Source organism: Colletotrichum acutatum (genome assembly GCF_030867785.1).
Source record: "Colletotrichum acutatum strain CBS 112980 chromosome Unknown BDZ83scaffold_22, whole genome shotgun sequence".
NCBI classification, from domain to species: Eukaryota; Fungi; Ascomycota; class Sordariomycetes; order Glomerellales; family Glomerellaceae; genus Colletotrichum; species Colletotrichum acutatum.
Genome location: NW_026849016.1, coordinates 40,425 through 62,979, shown reverse-complemented (window position 1 = coordinate 62,979; position 22,555 = coordinate 40,425). Strand labels below are relative to the sequence as shown.

The 22,555-nt window shown below is 52.4% G+C and overlaps 2 protein-coding genes and 1 non-coding gene across 3 annotated transcripts; all 3 read left to right on the top strand.

Moving 5' to 3' along the window:
- The first annotated feature begins 28 nt into the window (after nucleotides 1-28).
- On the top strand, nucleotides 29-100 carry BDZ83DRAFT_t86. Its single transcript has one exon. It is a non-coding gene; the product is annotated as a tRNA-Met (tRNA).
- Nucleotides 101-1,466: 1,366 nt separating this feature from the next.
- BDZ83DRAFT_611679 (uncharacterized protein) lies at nucleotides 1,467-5,490 on the top strand. Its single transcript, XM_060507672.1, has 4 exons — nucleotides 1,467-1,720; nucleotides 1,779-2,002; nucleotides 2,058-2,183; nucleotides 2,247-5,490. Exons 1-4 carry the CDS (start codon nucleotides 1,584-1,586, stop codon nucleotides 5,255-5,257), a joined length of 3,498 nt encoding a protein of 1,165 aa, XP_060367729.1. The 5' UTR covers nucleotides 1,467-1,583; the 3' UTR covers nucleotides 5,258-5,490.
- Nucleotides 5,491-15,660: 10,170 nt separating this feature from the next.
- Nucleotides 15,661-21,249, top strand: BDZ83DRAFT_749736 (RasGEF domain-containing protein; the record flags this gene model as incomplete). Its single annotated transcript, XM_060513807.1, has 2 exons — nucleotides 15,661-16,085; nucleotides 16,209-21,249. 2 exons carry the CDS (start codon nucleotides 15,661-15,663, stop codon nucleotides 21,247-21,249), a joined length of 5,466 nt encoding a protein of 1,821 aa, XP_060367728.1.
- Nucleotides 21,250-22,555: the final 1,306 nt, after the last annotated feature.

The following is a 22,555-nucleotide window of genomic DNA, read 5'->3' as shown; positions in this document are numbered from 1 at the left end:
GATACCGTCATCAACAAGCACTAATACAAGCACAATAGCTCAGGGGTAGAGCGCTGGGCTCATAACCCAGAGGTCCCTGGATCGAAACCAGGTTGTGCTATCACAAGTTTTGCTTCTTCGAGGTCTTGAACTCCTTCTGTTCCAGGTACATGTACATATTTCTCTTTTGCCACTATCGTCTATCTTCGGCGCGGTCTATCGAACCGCCGCTTGTATATGGTTCACATGCAATAGTACAACGGCGAACGAACGTGGGCCGCGCCTTTCACATCTGGACCTTACGGAGGAGATGTTCCACGTCTCTAAAGGAATATTGCACCTTGCTTCCCATAATTCAAGCATGATGGCCTCCCAAGTGGTATGTGGTATAGGTTCCAGTCGGCCAGCTCTGTTGAGAGGGAGGCACGTCACTGGGAGACCTGTTCATTTCCGTTTCGAAGGCAATTATCGTCCGAGATCTCCAGATGGAGCCAGGTGCTGGCCATTGAGGTTGCTCGTAATGAGGAGAATGATTTGGAGTGGTCGTTTGTCGTCGGTGTAACGGGATTATAGCTGGTTCGTCTCATATTAGCATGAATCTAGTCAGGGCATTGGGTTCCTGCTGTCCTTACCCTGCCTCGGCTTTTGTCCCTTGCGAATGCAATTTTTCCAGAGGATAAAACATGTAGGTGGTAGCCCTACAAACAGGGCTACAATACCAACAATGGCTTCGAGGGTCATCTGCATAGCTTAAATGGTGGTAAAAAAGTTCTGGTCTCAGAATGTGCGGATCAAGGTAACAGAAAAGCTTGTGCCAGATCAATGGCTGGGTACGAAATGTATAGAGGTAGAATAGTCTCAGACAGTATGTGAAGGACGTCGTTGAGCTCTCCCTACGGCGTCTTCTTATGTTCGAAATCATGGGTCATGATATCTTCGTTCCTTGATCTACATTTAAGGTAGAATGCAGCCCTGGCACTTTGACTGAGCTAGACTTTCAGACTCTGGTGCCGACGAATAGAATACCATAGTTCTTTGGAGTTTTGAGACTTTCGTATGTCGTCGGAGAGCTTGTGCATACCAGGCGTATCCAACTACAAGCACCATGTTTTCAGACTTTGGTTTGGGCCAATGAGTTAATCTGAATGATATCCTCTTTAATAGACGTAAGGCTTTCCACTGCCACGATTTATTCCATGTGTAACATGAAGCTGCGGGACCGTGTTCAGACATTGGCTCCAGCCAATTGCTTCAGATTCTTGTTACGGGGGCCACGTCCACGTCGGATGCATATGCACAATGCGGACCGGTTGGTGAACACACACCAATGATGGGCTTTCAGACTTCGGCTCTGGCCAATGACACCCTGTTGAGGCTGCCAGCTTCAAGCGCTTTTCAGATATCGGCTTCCACCAATTATGATGAGACCCCCATGGCGCAGTCATCCCAAGCTGCATGACAAGACTCCGTCTCCCACGCCTTACTTCCCTTCCTTAAATCACCTGCTCCATCCGCGATGAGATTTCCAACAGAACTTACTGACAGTCAAGAGACCAGTATTTGCCGATATCAAATTAAGCAACAAATCTCAGCTTGTTACCATAATGGCATCCTCTCGGAAGCGTCATTCGGACGAAGAGTGGCTCCAGCATCGAGCTACAATCCAGCGCATGTTCCTGGACGAGTCGGCTTCATTCAGCGAGATTATGCGAAAACTCGAAGAAGACGATTTCCCCGTAACGTAAGTCAACACAGTGGTCTCTCCATCTTCAGCTTCTCACATTAATTGCACGTCTTAGGAAATCGCAGCTTGAGTACAAGCTGAAGATGTGGGGTCTCCGTAGGAGAATTCCAAAGAATAAGACCGAAATATTGTGGCAATTCGTCGATGGCCGCCTTTCAAAGCGGGAGAAGCAGGGTAAACTCAGTGAGGTCATCTATGATGGCAAAGTCATTGCGCCAGCCAAGGTCAGAAAGGAGAGACGCCGATATCAGACAACTTCTCTGGTGAAATATCAGCAAGGTAACAATTTGTGCCACTTGCTGCTCATATACCTACTCATTACTTGTACTTGTAGGGCCTGCGAGTCCCCGAACACCTCAAGAGTTCAACATCTCGGTCTGTACACCAGCACCACTTCATGTCCAGTCCTCATGGCCGAAAAGCCTTCCTTGGCTACGATTTCGGGCCGACTTTCCAGAATGTAAGAAGTCACATGAGAAATGTTTTATGGTCATCTCGCTAAGACTTCTCATAATGTTTCAAGCTTTCGAGGCGTGCTTGAAACCTGGGACTGGCACCAGTCTATCGAATATTCAGACAAATTTCCACATGTGGCGAATCCTGGAATTGCAGCAATTGAGTGACAATCCGAACGTCTCTCTCCTTGCCAAACAACTCGATTCGATAATGCCTGAGGCAAAAGAGCGGGAGAATGAGAGTCTCGCACACTCTCTACTCAAAGCCCAGAGTCAAACGACAATACCCGAATACTGTAAACTCCTTATTTATCGGATCTCGAACAATATGGAAGGTTTCTGGAATGATTTCCAGCTTACCCAATTGTCTTGGATTCTGGATGTGCTCAATAATTCCAACATGATGAATTGGAAACTGACGAGTGGGAAGACATCATGTCCAACAATTAACGCATTTGTCGAGAAAGTTTTCCAGAATACACTCGCGACAATGTATCGCATTTACAACGATTTTGAATACAGTTCCGAACTGGCAAAAGCCAAGAAGGTCATATCGTGGCTGTTGTCCTTGGGCCAATCTCCAAATACGCCAATCCGGGAGAGCGACGGAACATACACACCACTGGAGCTGGCAGTGAATATGGGTGACTCGGAACTCGCTCTTGAGATACTTGATGCTGGTGCCGACCCAAAAATCCCGTACTTTGGACTTAGAGACGTTCTAAGCGACTTCGAGCATTTTTTCTTACTCGACGACAAAGATAACCTCGACCCTAAGATGATTGAAGTTTTCAAGCGCCTTGTAGCTTCCGGTCTTTCCCTGAACGAGGAAAAGGACGACGTTGGGCCTTCCGCTTTGATGGAAGTCGTGAGTCATGGTACTGTGTGTCTGGTTGACATACTTATTCAACGTGGGGCCAATGTTCTGTACACTTCACCTGATGCCACTGGTTTCTTCAGGAAAGTCAGCGTACTCGGTTTCGCAGCCACCATCAACGAAGAGAAAAAGGCACTGGTAATCATTGACTATCTACTCAAGCGTGCGCAGTCAGCATACCCGCACGTGCCGCTGGCAGACTTCATCGAGATTGATGTGGTCCTAAATGCTGCGTCAAATGGTCACCTTGCGGTTCTCTATTTTCTCTACAAAATTGGCTACAATGTGGTTGTTGCTGAGAGCAAAGGAATTACTGCACTGCATATGGCAGCAGCTTCTGGGATTCACAGTGTCTGCAGATGGCTTCTCAATCATGGCTCATTGGTCGACGGGCCAGACCTATTGAACGAGTGTCCGTCTCCTATGATTGTTGCAGCATCCCGTGGCCACGTGGATATCGTCAAGCTGCTACATCGACATGGGGCTGATCTCAACAGGACCTTCGATGTCAATTGCAACTCTCGGAAGTGCGGGCACTCGCAATTTGGTCTTTTCTATAGGTATCTTGAGTATTTGGGAGATTTTTCTATAAACCCTGCAGGGGCTGCGATCCTAAGAGACGACTGGAATAACGCAGAATATAGATACCTTGCTCAAAATGGGGCCAGATTGCCCGAATGGGCTGCATATTACGGCGCACTCAGCGACAGCACTTTAGACCTTATCAAGGTTGTGTTGAAAGACAAGGCCAACGTCAACTGGCTCAGTTGTGACAACAAGACAACGCTGCATGCCGTGCTATCATTATCTTACAAGAGTCATTTTATGCGCGGGCATACAGACGACTACAAACCCAGACGTGTGTCTTTGGCATTCGAACTCTTGAGCGCTGGTGCTATTCTGATGGGGGGCGAGGTCCAATTGGCGATGCTACTAGGCGACTGGAGCCTTGTCGAAGAAATTCTTCGAATTGGATCTCATGACATCTTCCAGTGGAAAGGCGCCATGTCACCACTGGAAATGGCATTTCTCTCAGGATCTGAAAATATGGTGCAGTACGTGTTCAAGAGCAATCCAGAAGCATACAGTGGCGGCGCCCTTTGTGCCGCTATTATCTTCGCACTAGAGCACAACAGCACGACATGGCTTCAGAGACTTCTAAAAAATCGTCATCAATCTGAAAGTATGTCGAATTTGGAGAGAACGGCCGTATATCTTGCTACTTGGAGCGCCGAAAAGCACGTGCTGAGAGTTGTTTGCGGTGAATTCAAAGCAGAACTTGGAGCCCTTTTCCCCCTGACGAGAAATGACAACTCATCATACTACCGCACTTCGATAGACAAATATTTGAGTATGTGGAAGAGCAGAGAGCGAGAACTGCCTTTTTGGCACGACGATCACTGTTTGGTCACTCAACCGCTCTCGGTCATACTTCAGTCATCAAGATGGGAGTCAGAACTTCAGGCAATCGGACACTGTGGTCAAACTGATGCAATAACTCTCTCCATCAATCTCAAAAGCGAGGATATTCTTCAACTTCGACTTTCCGCAAAACAACATGATTCGTTGAAATCTTTGCGTATTGCCATGCGGGAGGGGAATTTGGAAGTAGTGAAGGCTCTTCTGGATGCAGGGATAGACGTCAACAGTTCAATTTATGTAGGCGAATGGTTTGGGAAAAGCTTCCTGCAGCAAGCTGTAGAAAGCCAAAACCTCAGCATGATCGATTTGCTCCTCAGAGCAGGCGCCGAGATCAACGCACCAGCAGCGAGGAAATGCGGTGCAACAGCTCTACAGCTAGCAGCCATCAAAGGAAGGGTCGGGACTGCAAAGATGTTAATCGAAAGGGGGGCCGACGTCAACGCACCACGTGCAGAAAAGGGCGGTGGAACCGCTTTAGAAGGTGCGGCCGAACATGGGAGGTTAGATATGGTTCAGCTACTCTTGAGTGAGGGAGCTGACACGGGCGGGAGAGGCCGTTTACAATACATGCGGGCAATCAGATTTGCGGAGCAGGAAGGGCATGTGGTTGCGTCGAACATGCTGAGAGACTATCGGGACTGGACGACTGCTGACGATGACCTGTGGATGAAGTTGAAAGGCTTTCCGAGAAATTGGGAAGAAAAGCTGGAAGACTTTTTCTTCGGTTATGGTGAACAATTGGAAGTTGAGGATAGACTAAAGGCATCGGGAACATTATAGGGGTGGTTCGAGCCTGGAAGACGCTATAACAAGGGATCCGGAAACAGAGTCTACGGATGGGATAGACGGGCAGTGTTACTGGCGAAGAGTGGTCAGTCACGATCCATCCTCTGGAGTGGACTACAAGGCTCGAGACTTGGTTTTGGTGCGTTGGTGTCAAGTGTAAAATAGTCCTTTGATTTGATGTGCTTCTTATTGATTAGGATTTAATTGGAATTCATTGAAGAGCAGCATCTTAACACTCACTCGTAATCTAAGGAAACAGCATCTCCACAGGGGCCTGCCTGAAGACAATCAAGAGCTTTTCGGTGCCTTTTTCGTGCTGAACACACTTACTTAAGTCACTACCATAAAGAAGCCCATCCGTACTGTTAGCCTCCAGTCCTGGCTGACCTCGCCAAACTTCCAAGAATGGTGACGAGCCTAACATCTATCATCATAAGTGTTGTTACTGCAGTCGTTGGAAGATCACTTCCTTCCTGACGGATTACGATAAGTGCGAGACAGCATGTAACTACGAGTTTAAAAGAACCGGAACCTCCATGGAAGGCCAGCTCGAGAAGGACTGAGGACCAAGCCTCACCTCATGAACGTCCCAAAACGATAACGCAAATTTAGGATAGGAGAGATGTTACAGTCGAGACCAACTATCGGTCGCTGAAGAGATGCATCCTAGCTGTGAGCGATCCAGGCATATCAACGAAGCTGTTTAATAGCCATTGGACACGACAAGTTGACGACAACATTCTGAAGAACAGCCGCCTCGAGACCGGAGCACACATCCCGACGATCAACTACACGACAGGAACACGCACTTCACAAGAGGAAACCAACCAGACGATCTCGACAACTCACACACATGTCAACCACCGCGACGTCAAAACCCAACGCACCTCAAAAGTCTAGACCTCACTCAACCACCTCACGGACAACATCCCGCTCCCCATCGGAGGCTCCCGCCAATACTTCGGCAGTTAAACCCCACAACCTTCCCCCCCAAAACAGTAATTCTGCACATCACGCATCCATAAACTAAGGCAAGGTGATCAATACTCGCTCTAACTATCCAGGTAGAACCAAAACCTTTGACTGGCCTAACCTGCATCTCCTCGCCGATCACATCTCAATCCAGACCAGATGCAGTCTGCAACTTACCTCTACATAGTAGTGACTCCGCCTTGGGGAAGCTGTCTCTCTGGCCTTCCCAATCGGGATCTGCAGAAGAGCTGTGTAATACCTGTGACGTTTAAACTTGCTCAGACGACGCAGCGAATGACAAAAGAGAGGAAGGAAACAGCTCCGCAGTGGGATGATGGAGTATGTTTCCTCCTTTGCTACACTACTGTATCGGTTCTGTCCAACGTGACTCTGAGACAATGGCGGTGAAGCTGCAAGACAGAAAGACAACGGGGCTGCCCGCGAGGCGCGCCTAATACCTCTTCGCAATAGACTCAACCTTAATTCCACTCGTGCAGTTTGCAGAAGCGCGCCCCTCTTATTTTTTTCACCCTCTTTAAAAACTCCTCTTTCTCTGGCACGTCTCCATCCAGCAATCCATCTTGTCTCTTTTCGAAAAGACTTGCATGTAATCCAGGACAAAAGTAAGGTAAGTAATTATAGTGCTTAGTGGGGCCTCTGGCGGGTTCCAGGTCACCGTCGAACACGCCTGCAATATCTACTTTGCATATGTGATGCCGGTAAATACCTGCAATGAGCAGGCGGTTGAGACAAGTCAAGGCGGACGGACGGTGGGAACAGAGAGGGCCGCTGTCAAAGCGGGAGGGAAAGCGGGTGGATTGAGACTGGTGACCTCCCGCCATCACATCACATCGCTTGCGGCCTGGTCTCTCGCGTATTACGAAGGAGACTCGCCAGGCTGTAGATGCCCATGGCCTTAATAGGACGATCTGCCGAACATAACTTCAAAGCGCATCCACTCCAGTCTCTCGCATCACCAGTCGCCCGCTATTTGACCGTTATTCTTGTTTTGAGTTCATGGAGGCGGGTCTATAGTATAGAACCAGCCAGCTTATTAACTCATGGGCAGCAAGGCAGGGAAAAAAAAGCCGCGGGCCATGGGCATTAGCATATACCCTCAATCAATCCCACGGCGGCAGATTGACGCATCCCCCATGCCTCAGCTCGCGTGGTCGGCTGGGCCTCTATTCACTTCCTTGTCTTGGCAATTCTTGGTGTGCCAGTCCACTGCCACTGCAACCCCAGGACCAGCCAGCCCAGGCAGGGGAGGGGAGGAGAGGGAGAACTGGGCGAACTGCACGCCACTTTTCTGCCCATGGGTTGCAACACTCGCCGTGCTGGTGGATCTCGAACCTCCAAGGTACGATGAGGTCTATCAGCACATGTTCAATAAGATCTTGACAATGCTTAATCGCGTCGTCTGTTTGACAAAGTGACGAGATAACGAAAGACGGTGTGACGGGCGAGGTTGCACCGTCGCATACACCTGCTATTACCCCGCGGCCCGTTGACACTTGGTAAACCCCCCCAGAACCATGGCGAACGAGAGGGCGGGTGTTGCGTCTACTGCAACCACTCAGCGGGATACTCGCGGGGGGCCCTATATGTCCTATATGTCCTTGATATGCCATCGCAAGCAACGTCGCTGAAGCCCAAAGGATACTGGAAGAATATATTGCCGCGCTTGTTGAACCGGACACTGGCCGAGGTACGTCTGTACGGATAACTCGTGTTCGAGAACAACTGAAGTGGTGACAAACGCGGTGAGGATATCGTTTGTGGTCTGGTCGCAGCGTCGCCACGCCGACGCGCCGACACAACGCTGTGCACCTGCGATGGTGCGTGCTGCAATTGTTGATAGCGTTCAGTGGAGCAAAACAATTTCTTTGCTACTACTACGGAGCATGTGTGGCACCGACCTGGAAAAGGTTTTTGGCATTGCTGATGGAGAGAGGCACTGTTCACAGGAAAGACCAGGGGCCAACCCAAGAAGCTGGGTTGGCGGAGTCTCGAGCTCGTCGAGATCCGAAGAGGCTTGACAGGGTCGCCCGGTGCCGGTGGTTAAAGCTGGTCATAGCTGATTTTTGGACAAGCAAGCAATGACAAGCATCGCGCACTCGGTGGCCTCGGAGAGGGTTTGTTACGTTTCCCACCGTGGAGGGCGAGGACCGGATGATTTGCTCTCGGACGATTGCTTGCCGGGAGAATCGAGATGGGGTGACACTCGTTTGCAACGTGCAGATAATCGAACAGGTCCTTGGCCCGATTTCCTAGGGTGAAAGGGGGCCAATATGTGCCAGTTGTATGACTGAAGGGGTTTGCGGCGGCATAGTACGATGATGGTGATGCTAAAAATCCAGAGGGCGGACGGCATGATGGTGTCAGGCCCCCGGAAGAGAGTCATTGGTCAATGCCGAGACCCTGGAGTGGGGGTTCATCCTCGAAGACCAGCCGGTTCTCAAAGTAACAAGGTGGTTGATTATGATGGATTATGCCTTTTCACAGGCCTCCAAGGCATGTCCTGGTGGTGCCCGAACCCTTCATCCTCATCCAGGCCACGCGGGTTGAGAAAGCAAACGCGAGAGAGTGCCGAACTGTCTATGCATTGCTTCCCCATGGCGTGGACAGTGTGGCTTGTGAATGGTGTTAGTCATGATTCTTTCTGGCCTGGCAACGACATCTACGCAGTAGGCATGGCGTTGGAAGCCGCGGAACTCCGGATCTGCAAGCCGGGCACGGCGGCCAGGACACACTTGAGATGTGACGGCCAAGAGATGGTATGAGCGATGGGAGGGTCACTAAGGTTATTAGTGAGGTTATCTGCCTTTCTCCGTTGCAGATCACAGACAGTTTGCCAAATGGTCCATTCTTTTTTTTTCGCAGACATGGCGATGAACTCGTATCTTCATGTCTGAATACTGCCGGATCAGGCCTACCTGGGCCAGATACGCGTGGTGAACTGATTCGGCCGAGCAAAGATGACTGCCGAAAAGACGCAGCCCAAAGATCAGCCGAACTAGAAGTCACTGTTCTCCATCGGTGCTGTATGTAGCCTGTCGATGCTTGACTCGTAAAATCGCAGCTGGAAGACATCCGGACCAGTAACCCGGGAGCCACAGTACCTAAATAGGATCACTAGAAATGCGGGTTCCAACGCTCTGGGCCCGCATGCTGTAGAATACCGGTATGTATCAGTACAGATCCTCACTACTCAGGATCATACAGGCATAGCCGTGTGCGATTGCCTGGACTCCGTTTTTCGAACCCGTGGAGTCGCACTGGCGTAGTGTTTCGTTCCCAAAGTTGGGCGTTGGGCATTGAGATCAGCAGTACAAAGCTGCTCTACCGCGAGTCACTAACAAACGATCTAGCACGGCTTGTCCGAGCCTCCCCTCGAGACCAGAAGCTGGAGGAAGAAGAAGAAGAAGAAGAAGAAGAAGAAGAAGAAGAAGAAGAAGAAGAAGAAAAACAGAGCTGAAGACTGCATTTTACGATCCACCGGAAACCGGGTGTAACATGTTCAGCATGACGGCGTGATCAGCTGACCAGCCGCCTTCTCGTTGGATCGCCTCGTTGGTTTGACTTTTGGTGACTATCTTGGTGTTGTTTGCTTGTTCTCCTCACTCCTGTTGGAGATGAGGGATAGGCCCAATGGGTTTGACACCGGAAAGATACTGTAACACGGCATCCGATCATGCCATTGAGTTCTGATACTTGCTTGCAACGGAACATTTCCTAAATGGAGGTCTATGAGGGGTTGTAGACTACAAGGCCCATCTTGGCCTCGTCCCTGAAGTCGAAAGCGCGCTTGAGAATACGGCCGCTGTCTTTTTCGTCCTCGTTTTCTCGTTGTTGTTGCTAGGGCACAAGCCTCTGGTGCCGCGAGCGGCGCCGTTAGCTCCCTTCAATTTGCACGTCTAGACTGAGCCACGAAACGGCTTATGGAGACTGCTAAAATAAGCCATGGAAGACGCATCGGGGCCGACAAGTTTGAAGCCTGTCCGCTGGGTAGGTAGTCCCGATGAGTACACTGTCGGTCGTCAGGTAGGTGTTGATGGCGGACGTATCCGTATGCTTTCCAGCATCGAGTGGCGTGCTGCCTTCGCCCCTTTGGTGCCTTGCGGCGGGCGTTTGCGAAAAGTCAACTTTATCTCCCATGTCTCATCCTACTGGCTCGATGCTCAATCATTGATGGCGTTTCGCAGCTGTCTTCTTTACTTGATCTGGGCCAGACCCAAGCCTCTATCGGCCAGGACTATTACGCAGAAGAAGGAGAGAAGAGGGACTTTCATTTTGCAGCCAGATATAGAGTACACAACAGAGACGTTGCCAAAATGCCCTGGCGGGGACTCTGTGGCTGTCGCCGTTGGCCCCTGCACCAATTTCCGATCCTGGTCGCTGGTCATTTAACAGTGTGATATTGAAGGAACCCCGGCGGGCGGGGACGCCGCGTCTTTGATTGTCGCGACAGTGTCATCTCCTTGAACTGCGAGTCTGCGACCGCAACGCGTGTTTGCTTGTTGACTTGGAATCTTCTGCCTGGGTTCGAGAACACCATTTTTTTTTCTTTCGTGATGGTTGTCCAGCATCATGGATCAACCTTCCAGGCGTCTTCGTTGAAGCGCGTCGTGGCTAACCTCCCACCGTCGTCGGTCATCCCTGCAACTGTCTGTCTAGTGTCAGGCGTGTTGGCGAAGATGGAAGACATCCAGCTAGTGCCGCCAGCAGTGATTTGTAACTTTGGCAAACAAAGCAGACCACATTTGAGACTCGTCTTTCGTCATGGCCTTGGTAATTTTGAACGAACTATTCCTTCAGATGCAGTTGGAATAGGAGGTAACCTTTGGGAGGTGTGGACTTTGCTGCAAAAGTGCGTCAAGTTGCCAACTGAACTGCACTTGTCATTGACCGAAAACCAGGGAAAAGGTTTGCTAAGTGACCCCGTTGCTGTGCGTCTGCGGGGTATTTCCGTCCCTTCTTTCGGCCTTTCCTTCGTGATGGGTGCCACGAGTATTTTAGATGGCCGACGAGGGTTCGTGCTGTGTTCTGAACTCCAGCCAGCCGTCCAGGGTATGGAGGGGTAATTAACGTCCCTTTTTGCCCTAGTTATCGGACTGTTGAGAACTTGAGACGTCACGACACGATGCCTAGGTTATTCAGATATGTCGCATCCTCCACTCTGGTCCTTGCCTCGGTTGTTGAGAGGATAACAGACAGAGTCCAACGAAGAGCAAGCTCAACGGTGTGATCTATGAGCATCTCTTGCAGACGCGAGATGCGGGCCAACCTTCCCATGTTCTGTCCTCAAGCAGGGCTTGGTTTTCCATGTGCACACAACCCAAAAGAGGACAATCGGTGTGTTCTGGCAGTCTTCTTCTAAGGCTTCGGTCTCAGGAACCAGAAGTGACCTGCCAATCGCAGCTGGTAAAGCGGGTTTCCATGACTGACAGGGGCCAGGCAAGGCGGTGATTGGGCCGAATGGATTCACGACGGGTGATGCAGTCTGCAGAGAAACAAGTGCAGATGCAGGTGCAGAGCAACAATGGGTGGCTTGCGACTACAGCGTATCCGTCAGACGTACGCAGTACGCCAGTCTCCTGTGCAATCTGATCGGGTGGCTTCCGTTTCTGTATCTGTCCCGTTACCCTCCTCTACGAGATTGAGACCGAGAGCAACGAGCGTATTGGACTGATCTGAGAGCCATCGCGGGACGGAGAACCTATCGGTTGGAGCCATCTGTGTCTTTGACGATGCTGTGAACGCCCTGGCCAAAGGGATGGGCCAAGTTGCGAAGCTGCATCCTTACTCCGTAGAGGTGCAAGCACGTTGTCGTGGGGTAGAGAAGCAATTCTGGATTTCTGAGGCATCCGTGCCATGTAGAGAATTGATTGGGACTCGGACGTGCAACGGGTCACGTTGTTCGAGGGATAAGGTCCTTGATGCTCGGATGCGTCGTTTCAATTTCAGTCCGGTTCAATCCCATAATCCCAGAACGTCAACTTGACGGCCCGCGGCAAGCACCGGAGACGAGCGAGGAGGGGCCAGGGAGATACCCGGTGCCTTTGCCGCGGTGCTGAGCCTTTGAAGCTAGGCGAACGGTGAGAGAGGAGAGAATAAATGGGCACAAGCGGGAAGATGGAGTGCAAAGCAGGCAACTCTGAGTCTCAGATCAGTGATGGGTTGTGGAATCCCAGGACTCCGTACTCCGTATGCCGGCTGGGGTTGGAAATGGTGCTAGGGTTTGGCGTCCTGGCCTTGTCTGTCGCCGCCTCGCTTGTGAAGTCGCCTCTTTTCGCTTCTGGGACTGATATCGGGCGGGATCCAGGAGGTTGGTTGCAGGAAATGACATCAACCGGGGGACGAAGATTCCGAAGTATGGGCCGTTGGCCATTGCGTCGATACTCAGCACAGAGTCGGGGACGCAGTACGGAGTACGGACGGCAAACGGGGCGAACCGCATGCTGAGCAAGGCAAAGCGGTGACATGGCGATGACGGCAAAGAGGGCATCGGGATTCCGACAAGAAGCTTGGTGCACCAGGCCTCGGGGCCGGACACTGCGAGGTTGGACTCTGGAGGCTGGAGCTCGAGGCTCACGTCGAGGGGAAACGCTCCCTGCATGGACGCTGGGGGCAAGGGAAGAGAAGGCAATGATGCGCGTAGGCTGTGAAAGCTATCGTCCCGTTTCTGTTTGTCTCGTCATGCTGCGTTGGCCGCGGCCGAAGGGTGCAGGCAAGCTATGAAGCCAAAGTAGGGCGACTCATATTTCGTCACATGGTGCGGTTGTGGTGAGTCTGTGGTAACTCTACGAGGCTCTCGCGGCTGGTCATTGGGTCGGCTTGGTCTCATTTCAAGTCAATCTAGTCACGTCTCCGCCGTGCAGCGGCTGTCTGTAATTCGGATCCGGGATCAAAAAGACCCGCGATAGAAAGCAGCCCGCGATGGGAGAATATGACAGAAATCAAGGTTAAAGCAACAAGACGGGCATCGATACTGGAGCGCACAAATCGGCCATCGTGAATGCCAATTGGAAGGCGAGACAGCCAGTAGAAAGTAACAAGCAGCAACACCTCAGTCGGCAGGTTCATCGAGGTAACCCCCAGAGGGCAAAGGCGGCGCACCTGGACTTTCGCAGTTCCATGACACTCGGCCGGGTACAACGAGGATGTACACCGAGGTACGTATCTACTGTGGTGGCCCCCCTTGCAAACACAAGACTGGAACTACGGGGCTCTAACCGTGCGCGCGGTACGTCCAGGTCGCAAGCGAAAGAGAGAAAAAAAAAAATCACAGCAACGGGCGGGCAGTCTCCAGTGGCTGGCCCCTCCCCGTTGCCCTCGTTATTGACCCCTGCTTGGTTTACCTACGGGTACCTTCTGAGCATCCGTGGTGTACCTAGGTACTCTCCTGGATACGTACCATCAGCTCAGTACAGATACTGGCTTAGGTACCTAGGTAGTGCTGGATGGCTGGGCCGGACCAGCCACAACGCTGGAAAATGGATAAAGTGGGGTGACAATGGATGGTTCTTGCCAAAAACACATCAGCCCAATAGGATACGTACCTCTCGTAGGTAGGTAGGTATCTTAGCAGCTGCTAAGGGAGATTAGCGCACTGGGCCACCCAAGCAACCACGCGCACCACCTACTCCTGCATCTTCCAGGTTGTGGTCAGTCAGCATTGTCCATCCAACATTGTCCTCTCCAGTACGGATACCTCGCACAATACCTATCTCAAGTTCATCCTCGCTACCTGTACAGGCATCTTGCTGTATGAAGGTAATACTCTTACAACCCATTGATAGGCCTAGAATAGCAGAAAAATACCAAGTTGGCAAACGTCTCTCTGTACAAATAGTCACTAAGATAGACTGAGGTGAGGTGAGGTAAGGTAAGGTGCAATTGACCAACCATGCCCAGCCGGGTTCCCTGTCCTTATTCCTGGCGTCCCCTGTCCCTGATCTTCCACCTGACAGAGAGACAGACGGAAGGAACATGAACAGGGGAGCACGTACCGGTACCTTGCTTCGCGGTTCACCTGCACTCAATCAACTCCCGTCTCACGGGCCACCAACTCACTTTGACTGACTGAGTTGAGTGACTGTCTGCCCAGTGCCCATTTCCCGGTTGTGTTCCTCGCTCCCCCATCCATGATCCTGCGGCCTACCATCCTGGTCTTTTGCGGCTTGTCGTCGTTTCTCTGGTCGCTTCCTGGTTGCTGGTGGTTGCTGGTCTGGGCCTGGTCTGGCCTCTCTCCCAAGTCTCCTTCCGCCTTGCTTTCTTTTGTGTTTGTATCCTTCCCTACGTGCCTACCTACGTATCTGTACCGTTCCTTCCTCTACCTTGGGCCATTGTGTAAGGTACATACACTCTGAGGTACTCTCTCTCGTCTTTCCTTCCTCTATTGTCATCGTTGTCCGTTCCTCCTTCTCTCCACCACTTGTTGGCGTGTAATTACCTACGAGACGGCCACGGAGTACGGAAATACTATCTCAAATTCCTCATTCCTCCTTTCCGTTCACGAGACCTCGAATAATTCACTTTGTACGAATAGTTCGACACCTCAAGGCAACAAACAATCGTACCACCACGAACCAGCGGCCGCTGCACGAGAACGAGCGCATCCTCCGAGTCTCCGGCCTCCTGCGATTCACGAATCACCAACTCGGCTCTTTGTTTCTGTTTGTGCGTCGAAGCGCATTCGCATTCCACCCTCTCTTCCTCGAGTCTCTCCAAGGTAGCCAGCGACCTGCCTTCGACTTTACTATTCGACTTTACTACTCTCGCACAAGGTCTCAACTTTCGGTATCTGTGGTCCTGGTCTTGGACTATGCCCGTTGGACGCTTGTGCTTGCCTCTGCGTCTCTGCCTCTATTGAACGAACCCTGTGAGAGGTGTCTGGTTGCAAAACACTGCCGCCCTCACCACCACCGCCGCCGCTTGCCATTGCTTCTTTATGGCGTCAAAACGTACGTTCCACTCCCACATGCACCCTGAGCTCATCTTTTTTGCCTTTTTTTCCTCCGAGCGTCAGACCCGACCCATCGTGCCACCCTGCGAGCTGAGTTGGTTGGTCCCTGGATCTCACGGACCCGCGAGGGCCCTTTACGGAATCCAGTATAGCACCACTCGAGTGTCCATGACCTCGTCCCAAGTTTGGTGCCTACCTACTTTGCCTACCTCACCTCGGGGCTCTGACACACACAAACAAACGCGCCGCTTCTTAGCCCGTCTCTTGTCTCTTTTACTACCGCCCTACTTCCCGCTCCGAGCCTCACTCCTTCCTCCACTGGGTCGCACACCAATCTTAGCCCGACTGCATCTTGTTGTGTCTCGCCAGAAAGCTGACCGAATGCCTTCGCGACCAGTCACCCCAGCGAGCAACACCCGCTGCCCGCAGCTGTAATCGAATACGCGCGATACCGGCCATGGAGGCCACCGAATCGCGGTCCTCGCACGATGGACTCGCCTTCAGTGTGCGCTCTCCGCAACGCGACCAGACTCCGCGCAGTCCGCTGAGTCCCAGAAGCCCAGTCGCCCCCCGTGACTCGAGGTCAGGAAGGCCGCCGAAACTCGCAATCGGAGGAAAGGAACCTCAGAGTGCCGTTACTGCTGGACCAGGAGGGAAATGGATAAACAAGATGCGCCAGCCAGGACCCTCAACAAAACCACTACTGCCGGCCACAGAAAGAATATCTGAGGAGGAAAGGAATCAGGTCCCGATACGCCGCATGAGAGCCGACAGCTCTGCCGACGACAAGTTCGAAATCGCCCCCGATGGAGGCTCTGCTGGACGTGAAGGACGTCAATTCACCGTTGCCAACGTGGGCAATAACGGTCGGATATACCTGAGGTAGGTTACTGTCATGACTGCATGCGGTGTTGTTGTGTTATTAGGGCCTCCCACATGGGCGGGAATGCTGAGACCTCACCACAATCTTACTCGGGTTTCCGGAAACGTGCTGACAATAAACAGACCGACGGTTCGTCCTGCCAACCAGAGATACCCTCAGCCAAACTTTGTCTTTCCCATAACGCCTCCTGGGACGGCCGGTCTGGATGCCTTGACCGAAAAACAGAGGCAAAAAGACGCAAGCGACCTTCACTTGAGCCAATGGACCGCCACGCCACCAACTCCTGCAACGCCTGCAACGGCTGCCACTCCCCCAACGGCGAGAAACAGTCGCTATTTTGCTGGCCACGCCCCGAGACCCTCTCAACACAGGCGTGCTCACTCCGACTCGACCGCTCATGACGGGGCTACTACGAGCAGGGACTCCGAAGCTGAAGGCTTCAAAATTGTCATCTCCAAACCGGGCGATGAACGACGGGCCAAAACTATGGAGGATCTGGATGCGCCTCACATCCCCCTCCTAGACATTGAAATTCCAAACTGGAAATTAGGCAATCCACGATTCACCGCCAGAGGCACTGCGTTTTTCAGAGGATCGAGTTACGCCCCGACAGAAGAGTTTCCCCGTTCCAGTAACGTTTCTTTCCTCCATCGGTCTCAGACCGGCGAACTCACTCCAAGAATACCTGCGTCAATAGCGTCTAAGAAGCCTAGTCCCATCTCAATTCCTCAAATATGCCTGCCGCCCATGGAACCAGCGAGACACAATGGCCCCCTCAGTCCCGCTCCCATGACAACACCTCGGCTGCCTGCAATCCGCTCAACCTACATGTCGACCCATCTGGTCATCGAACCAGCCATGTTCGATGCCCTCACCTTCAAACCGACATGCGACGACAGATCGATAGTACGATACTCTCCGGCTACGGGTGCAGTGACAGCTGCTACCCCGCCTCGTCTCGTGGCCGAGTTCACCTCTCCAAGCTTTCTTGACTATGAACTCATCTCCGACTTCTTCCTCACGTATCGATCCTTCCTGGAGGCGGGTGATTTGCTGAAGATGGTAATGGCGCGCCTGCGATGGGCCCTGGGCCGGAATGATGAGATTGGAATGGTGGTACGAGTGCGAACTTTCGTCGCCATGCGTCATTGGATCCTCAACTACTTCATGGACGACTTCGTCATCGAATACGGCCTTCGCGTATCGTTTTGCAACCTCTTAAACGACATCGTAGACGAGCTATCAACAGATCCCCGTGGTCGCAAGGTTCAACTCAAAATCTTGGCTGAACTAAAGAAATGTTGGCGGCGAGTGTGTGCTCAATTTTGGGACGGACCGGAATTCGATCCTTCTCTTGGCGCCAACGTGCCGATAGCTCCAGGCGGAATCGCAGGTCACAGAAACGCCGGTCTAGATCCTTCCTTCTGGGAGAGAGCGGATGCTGTCCCGCAGCTGGATGGTTTATTTGCGCCCATTCCCGAGGACAAGGAGCAGACAAGCTTCTACGCCGATGTTTCCCGAGCCGGCCATATTGCCGACTCTCAACCCATCATCGACAGACCTGCTACGCCAGAGGGCCGCCATGTTCATGAGATCGACAGACGGCTGGCGGCTTCACCTACCAGCATCGCCAGCATGGACATCATCTCCTGCTCGTTCCCGGGTAAGAACTCGAAAGGGGCTCAACATGGCAACAACTACACATTGGGTGCTCACCCAGTGGCACCCGCCAGCTCGGTCTATTCCAGCGCAGGACCAGTGGCAACGACTCCAAGAGCACTTGTCGGAAAGCGTGTTCGGGCAGGGCACGGGCATAAGAGAAACGGCAGCCTGACGGACTCGCTCAGAGAACGAGAGCATAGCACCGAAAAGTCGGGTTTACCGGACACCGACTTCCTCATGTCACTGCCTTTCGCTGGCAGCCTGGTTCGAGGAAACCTGATGCCTCCAGGCCAGCCGTACGTTGAAGTTATGTCGCCTAGCCTTGCCGGTGATTTCCAGCGCCACACCACGGTCTTTCAGGTGCCAGGAGAGCAGCGGAGCGCATCAGCCATGTCTGGCCAAGGCATGAAGAAATTGATCGGCAGTGTCCGACGCGCGCTGAGCACCCGAGGACAAGGCGTTTCTCCCACCCAGGGCAACTTCATCAACATCTCTCCCATAGGCCCGCGCGGGGCTACGACCAACCGGTTGCCCGGGACCGCCATAGTCCCCCAGGCTAGGCGGCAACAGAACGGAATTCGGCCTCCTGTGCGTATAGACCTCCTGGGCGCGGAGGTCGTGGAGGACTTCAAGAAGGCTGTCCGAGAAGACGCAGCCGGCGAGGCTGCGGACGAGGCTGCAAGACGCGGACATCTGGATCCCACCGCTGCCGCTTTACACCGGGCAGTATCCGAACAAGATTTCGACTATTCGGCGGCTCCCAAAGTTTCATCTTTCGGAAGCATTCCGGAGGATGACGTACTGAGGCCGGTCAGCGACATGGCTATCACTACCGGCAGCAAGTCTATCGTCATTGTAGATGACACGATCCAATTTTCTCTGCCAGCAATGCATGGAGCGTTGCCCGCAACTGAGTCCGTGGAGGCTTTTGCCGATACCTTTCTGCCAGGCGGTGCGGACCCAACGCCGCCAAACACACCCCCAGGCCATGCCATGGGCACACCTCGACGGTCGTCTTACTTGCTTAACCAACATGTTGTCAGACCGTCCATCTCGGTAGACCCACTGCCTCCCTTTGTGCCTGACTTGACGACTCTTGGCAATGACCAAAGCACTCGCCCGTCTATAGATACCGATCGTCCTTTGTCGGAGTTCATCGGGCCTAGTTCCAGCCGTCCTACTTTGATCAGGTCAACGAAGAAGCATATCCGGCAAAAGTCAAGCAGAACAAATAGATCCCTTGACTCGGCCGTCGTCCATCGGCGCACTACCTCGTTTGGAAGTACCTTCAACCCGCGCTCAACAGTCAAGAGTTTCGACGCGACCACATACACTGAAGGCTCCGTCGCCGACGAGGATGAGCCGAGCCCCGTACCTCAGCCTCTTCGGATTTTGAGAAGACGACCGGGCGGAGACTTGCGCGCATTCAACAACGGGGGTGACGGAGATGCCTTACCCTTGCGTAGGTCGCGGTCGGCTGGCTCCCTCACAACGTACTCTGAATCCATGCGGAGTTCCTATTTGCAGAGCCCCAAGCATGATTCCAGTGCGTTCGTTGACGTCGTGTCGAGCGAGTTCTCCCACCGAGGAGACGCGGATAACTTCTCCTTGGGCGCAATGGCCGAGCCATCGGCAAAAAGACAACTCTCGCTCTTCAGTACCCACTCATCCAAGCCCATCATGCGTCCTTCATTTGAAGCTGAGGCGCAGAAGCTCGCACAAATTCCCGACGATGAAGACGATGGTGGTGTAGAATCAGCCTTGGCCAAGTTGGAAGGCAAGTATGAGAAGAAATCTTTCAAATTGTCCATGGAGCCCACAAATGCTCCTCTCCAAGGTGTCGGTTCCGCGACGGATCTTGAAGGTGAACCCGCTGAGGCTCAAAAGCAAGAAAAGAGAGGACATCGTCACTTGCATGTTCTTCCTGTGGACGCCGCCGCCCTGGCCGAACAAGAAGAGGGATCAGAACCCCGTTCCAGCTTTCTCGACGTTCCCAATGGACCCCGAACTGATGCGAGTTCGTTCCTGTCAGATAACTCGGCAGCCTCGTATTGCTCCATTCCTCTTCTTGAACGCGGCCTGGCAGACGATGGCCAGAGTAAAGCATCCGCGCGGGAATGGACCAACATGTCTGTTCTTCAAGACCCCGAGGAAGAAACATCACCAGCTGTGACTCCTCGCCCAACGCTCGAGGGATCATCTCACACATCTTCGTACGAGTTCATCCGAAAGACGGAAAGCCTGGAAAAGATCAAGTTGGGCGATTCGCCGCCTAGCGAGCAGTCATTTCTGGACGACGACAGCGATGGAGAAGACTTTGGTTCCGACCTTTCATCCGAGCTGTCAGCCGAGATTGTCGAGCCCGAAGAGTTTGCCATGAACCAAACACAGCCTCTTCCGGACCGCAATGCGCACCGCAGTGCATCCATCTTGGAGTTCGATCCTCGTCCCTTGAGAGAGTCGGCCATGGGCCCTTCAGACAGCCGAGAACCTCCGTCGCCACCAATGACGCTTGTCCAAGCTCTCCAGATGTCACCCGAGGCAGTCCTGGTTCCCGAGCTTCACGAACATCAATTGTATCAGCAAAAGCCCCTACCACCGACTCCCGACACCACTCCGGGGGCGAACCTGCCCAACTCGCCACTTGATCCCACCGGCACCAGAGAAGCACTGCGCGGGCAACCAAAGTACTCTGAACGCGAAAGAGAATCGTCCTTGAGATTCTCTGTTCACCTACCGTTCACGCTTGCGTTTGACTCGGAGATTCTGGCTCAACAGTTCACGCTGATCGAAAAGGATGCTCTCAATGAGATTGACTGGAAGGAACTCATCGACATGGGCTGGAAGAATGCTACCAACAACGACTCTCGGTCTTGGGTTGATTTCCTTCGCAACACCGATGCTCATGGTGTTGAGGTCGTCATTGCGCGCTTCAACATTATGGTGAAGTGGGCATGCAGCGAGATCGTGCTGACTCAAAATATTGAGGAAAGAGCACGATGCATCATCAAGTATATCCACATTGCTGCTCACTGCCGCCGATACCGCAACTTTGCGACCATGAGTCAGATCGCCATCGCCCTAACTTCGATGGAGATATCTCGGCTCACAAACACTTGGGCCATGGTACCGCCTTACGATATGCAGACTCTGCGGGACTTGGAAACTCTCATCTCCCCTACCCGCAACTTTTACAACTTGCGTGCCGAGATGGAAGTTGGCTCCGACACAGGCTGCATTCCATTCGTAGGCATCTATACCCACGATCTTCTCTTCAACGCTCAGCGACCCTCGGAGATTGCTAGCTCCCCAACCACTGCACCTCTGGTCAACTTTGAGAGGTGTAGGTACGCCGCGACCATTGTCAAGACACTGTTGAGGCTGCTCGAGGCTAGCACACTCTACGAATTCCAACCGGTTGAGGGTATCACAGAGAGGTGTCTCTGGATGAGCGCTCTAAGCGACGAAGAGATTCGCAAGCACTCTCATCGTCTGGAGTAGGCCAGTTATCGGCTTCCCTCAAGATGCATGATTACAAACAACCAAACCCGACGAAAGCCAGTACAACCGCTGTGGGTTTGGACATTCGGAAAACACCCCTGCATTGTACGTGCGCCTACACGCGACCTTCGCTCACGTCCACGTCTCCTTTCTCTTACATCATCATATGCGACGAACGCGTATGCAGACCAAATCGCTCGTTCGATGCTCATTTTAGCCATCGTCATTTCGAACGTCGCCCTGCCTTGATTCCAAAGCAGTGGCCATATACCCTGTACTGATAATTACAATATGATATCACTAGAACCTTATTCAAGGCTCAACAACTGGAGGGGGGGAGGGGGAGGAAAGAAGAATAGGCCAGGGATGGCCGAGCATTGCACATAGATAGCGGTGGTCTATACCCCTTCCTTTGCGTCATTTAAGCGAGCGAGCGAGCGACCATATCAACTAGGACAAGGAGTTGAGGGGAAGGAACAAGGGGATCTTTTAAACCGGAAGGGAAAGGACATTTTGGGTGTCTCGGGCTCGAGGTTTTCTCGGGCAACGTTCAATACCCCTTTTGCATGTTGGAATTCGGCTCAAGGAGGCGAGTCGATCAAACAAACATTGAGATTCTTCAAAACTTTGTGCACCCGACCTTGACTCTGATATGATAACTGTGCATGTATGCGTGAGAACGGAGCCGTTAGCGTGAAGTATGCCGAGCACTTCCTGTCTGGCTTGGAAAGGTATTACTCTAGTGACTGTCATGACCGATACAACACTTCTGGAAACCTTGCCTCAGATAAGATAGGCAGGCTTTGCAAGCTAGGTACTGTGGACATGTGATGTACCTCCGGTAATGGGGGAGGCCGGTTGGACAGGCACTCATCACTTGCTCCCATTTCTATCTTGATGAGATAGTTTCGCTGCCCTCTTGGTGTTTGCTTGTTAGCATCTTTCCTTGGTTCATCTCAATCTGCCCTTTGAAGGAACTGGTTAAGAAAATGAGTGAGCCCATCAATGAGATTTCGGCCTAAGTGTCTAGTTGCTAGGTTTGATAGGGTGCTATAGGGTACAGCACATATCCCGAGTTTTACGGCGGGATCGGCCGCGGTAGGTTGAGTACTATCCCATCTCCTGAGTGCTTCAGAAGGGTGGTGCACTAGGGTCTGGGCTGACATCTTGACCTAGGCGATTAGAGATCTTTCGTTTGCACTTAGGAGGCTTCCCAACAAGTGGTGTTCGGGATCTAGAAATTTTATAGTAAAGTTGTGTGGTCAAGTAACGCCGAGCATCATGGGCGGTAGTCTTTGCTAGATTG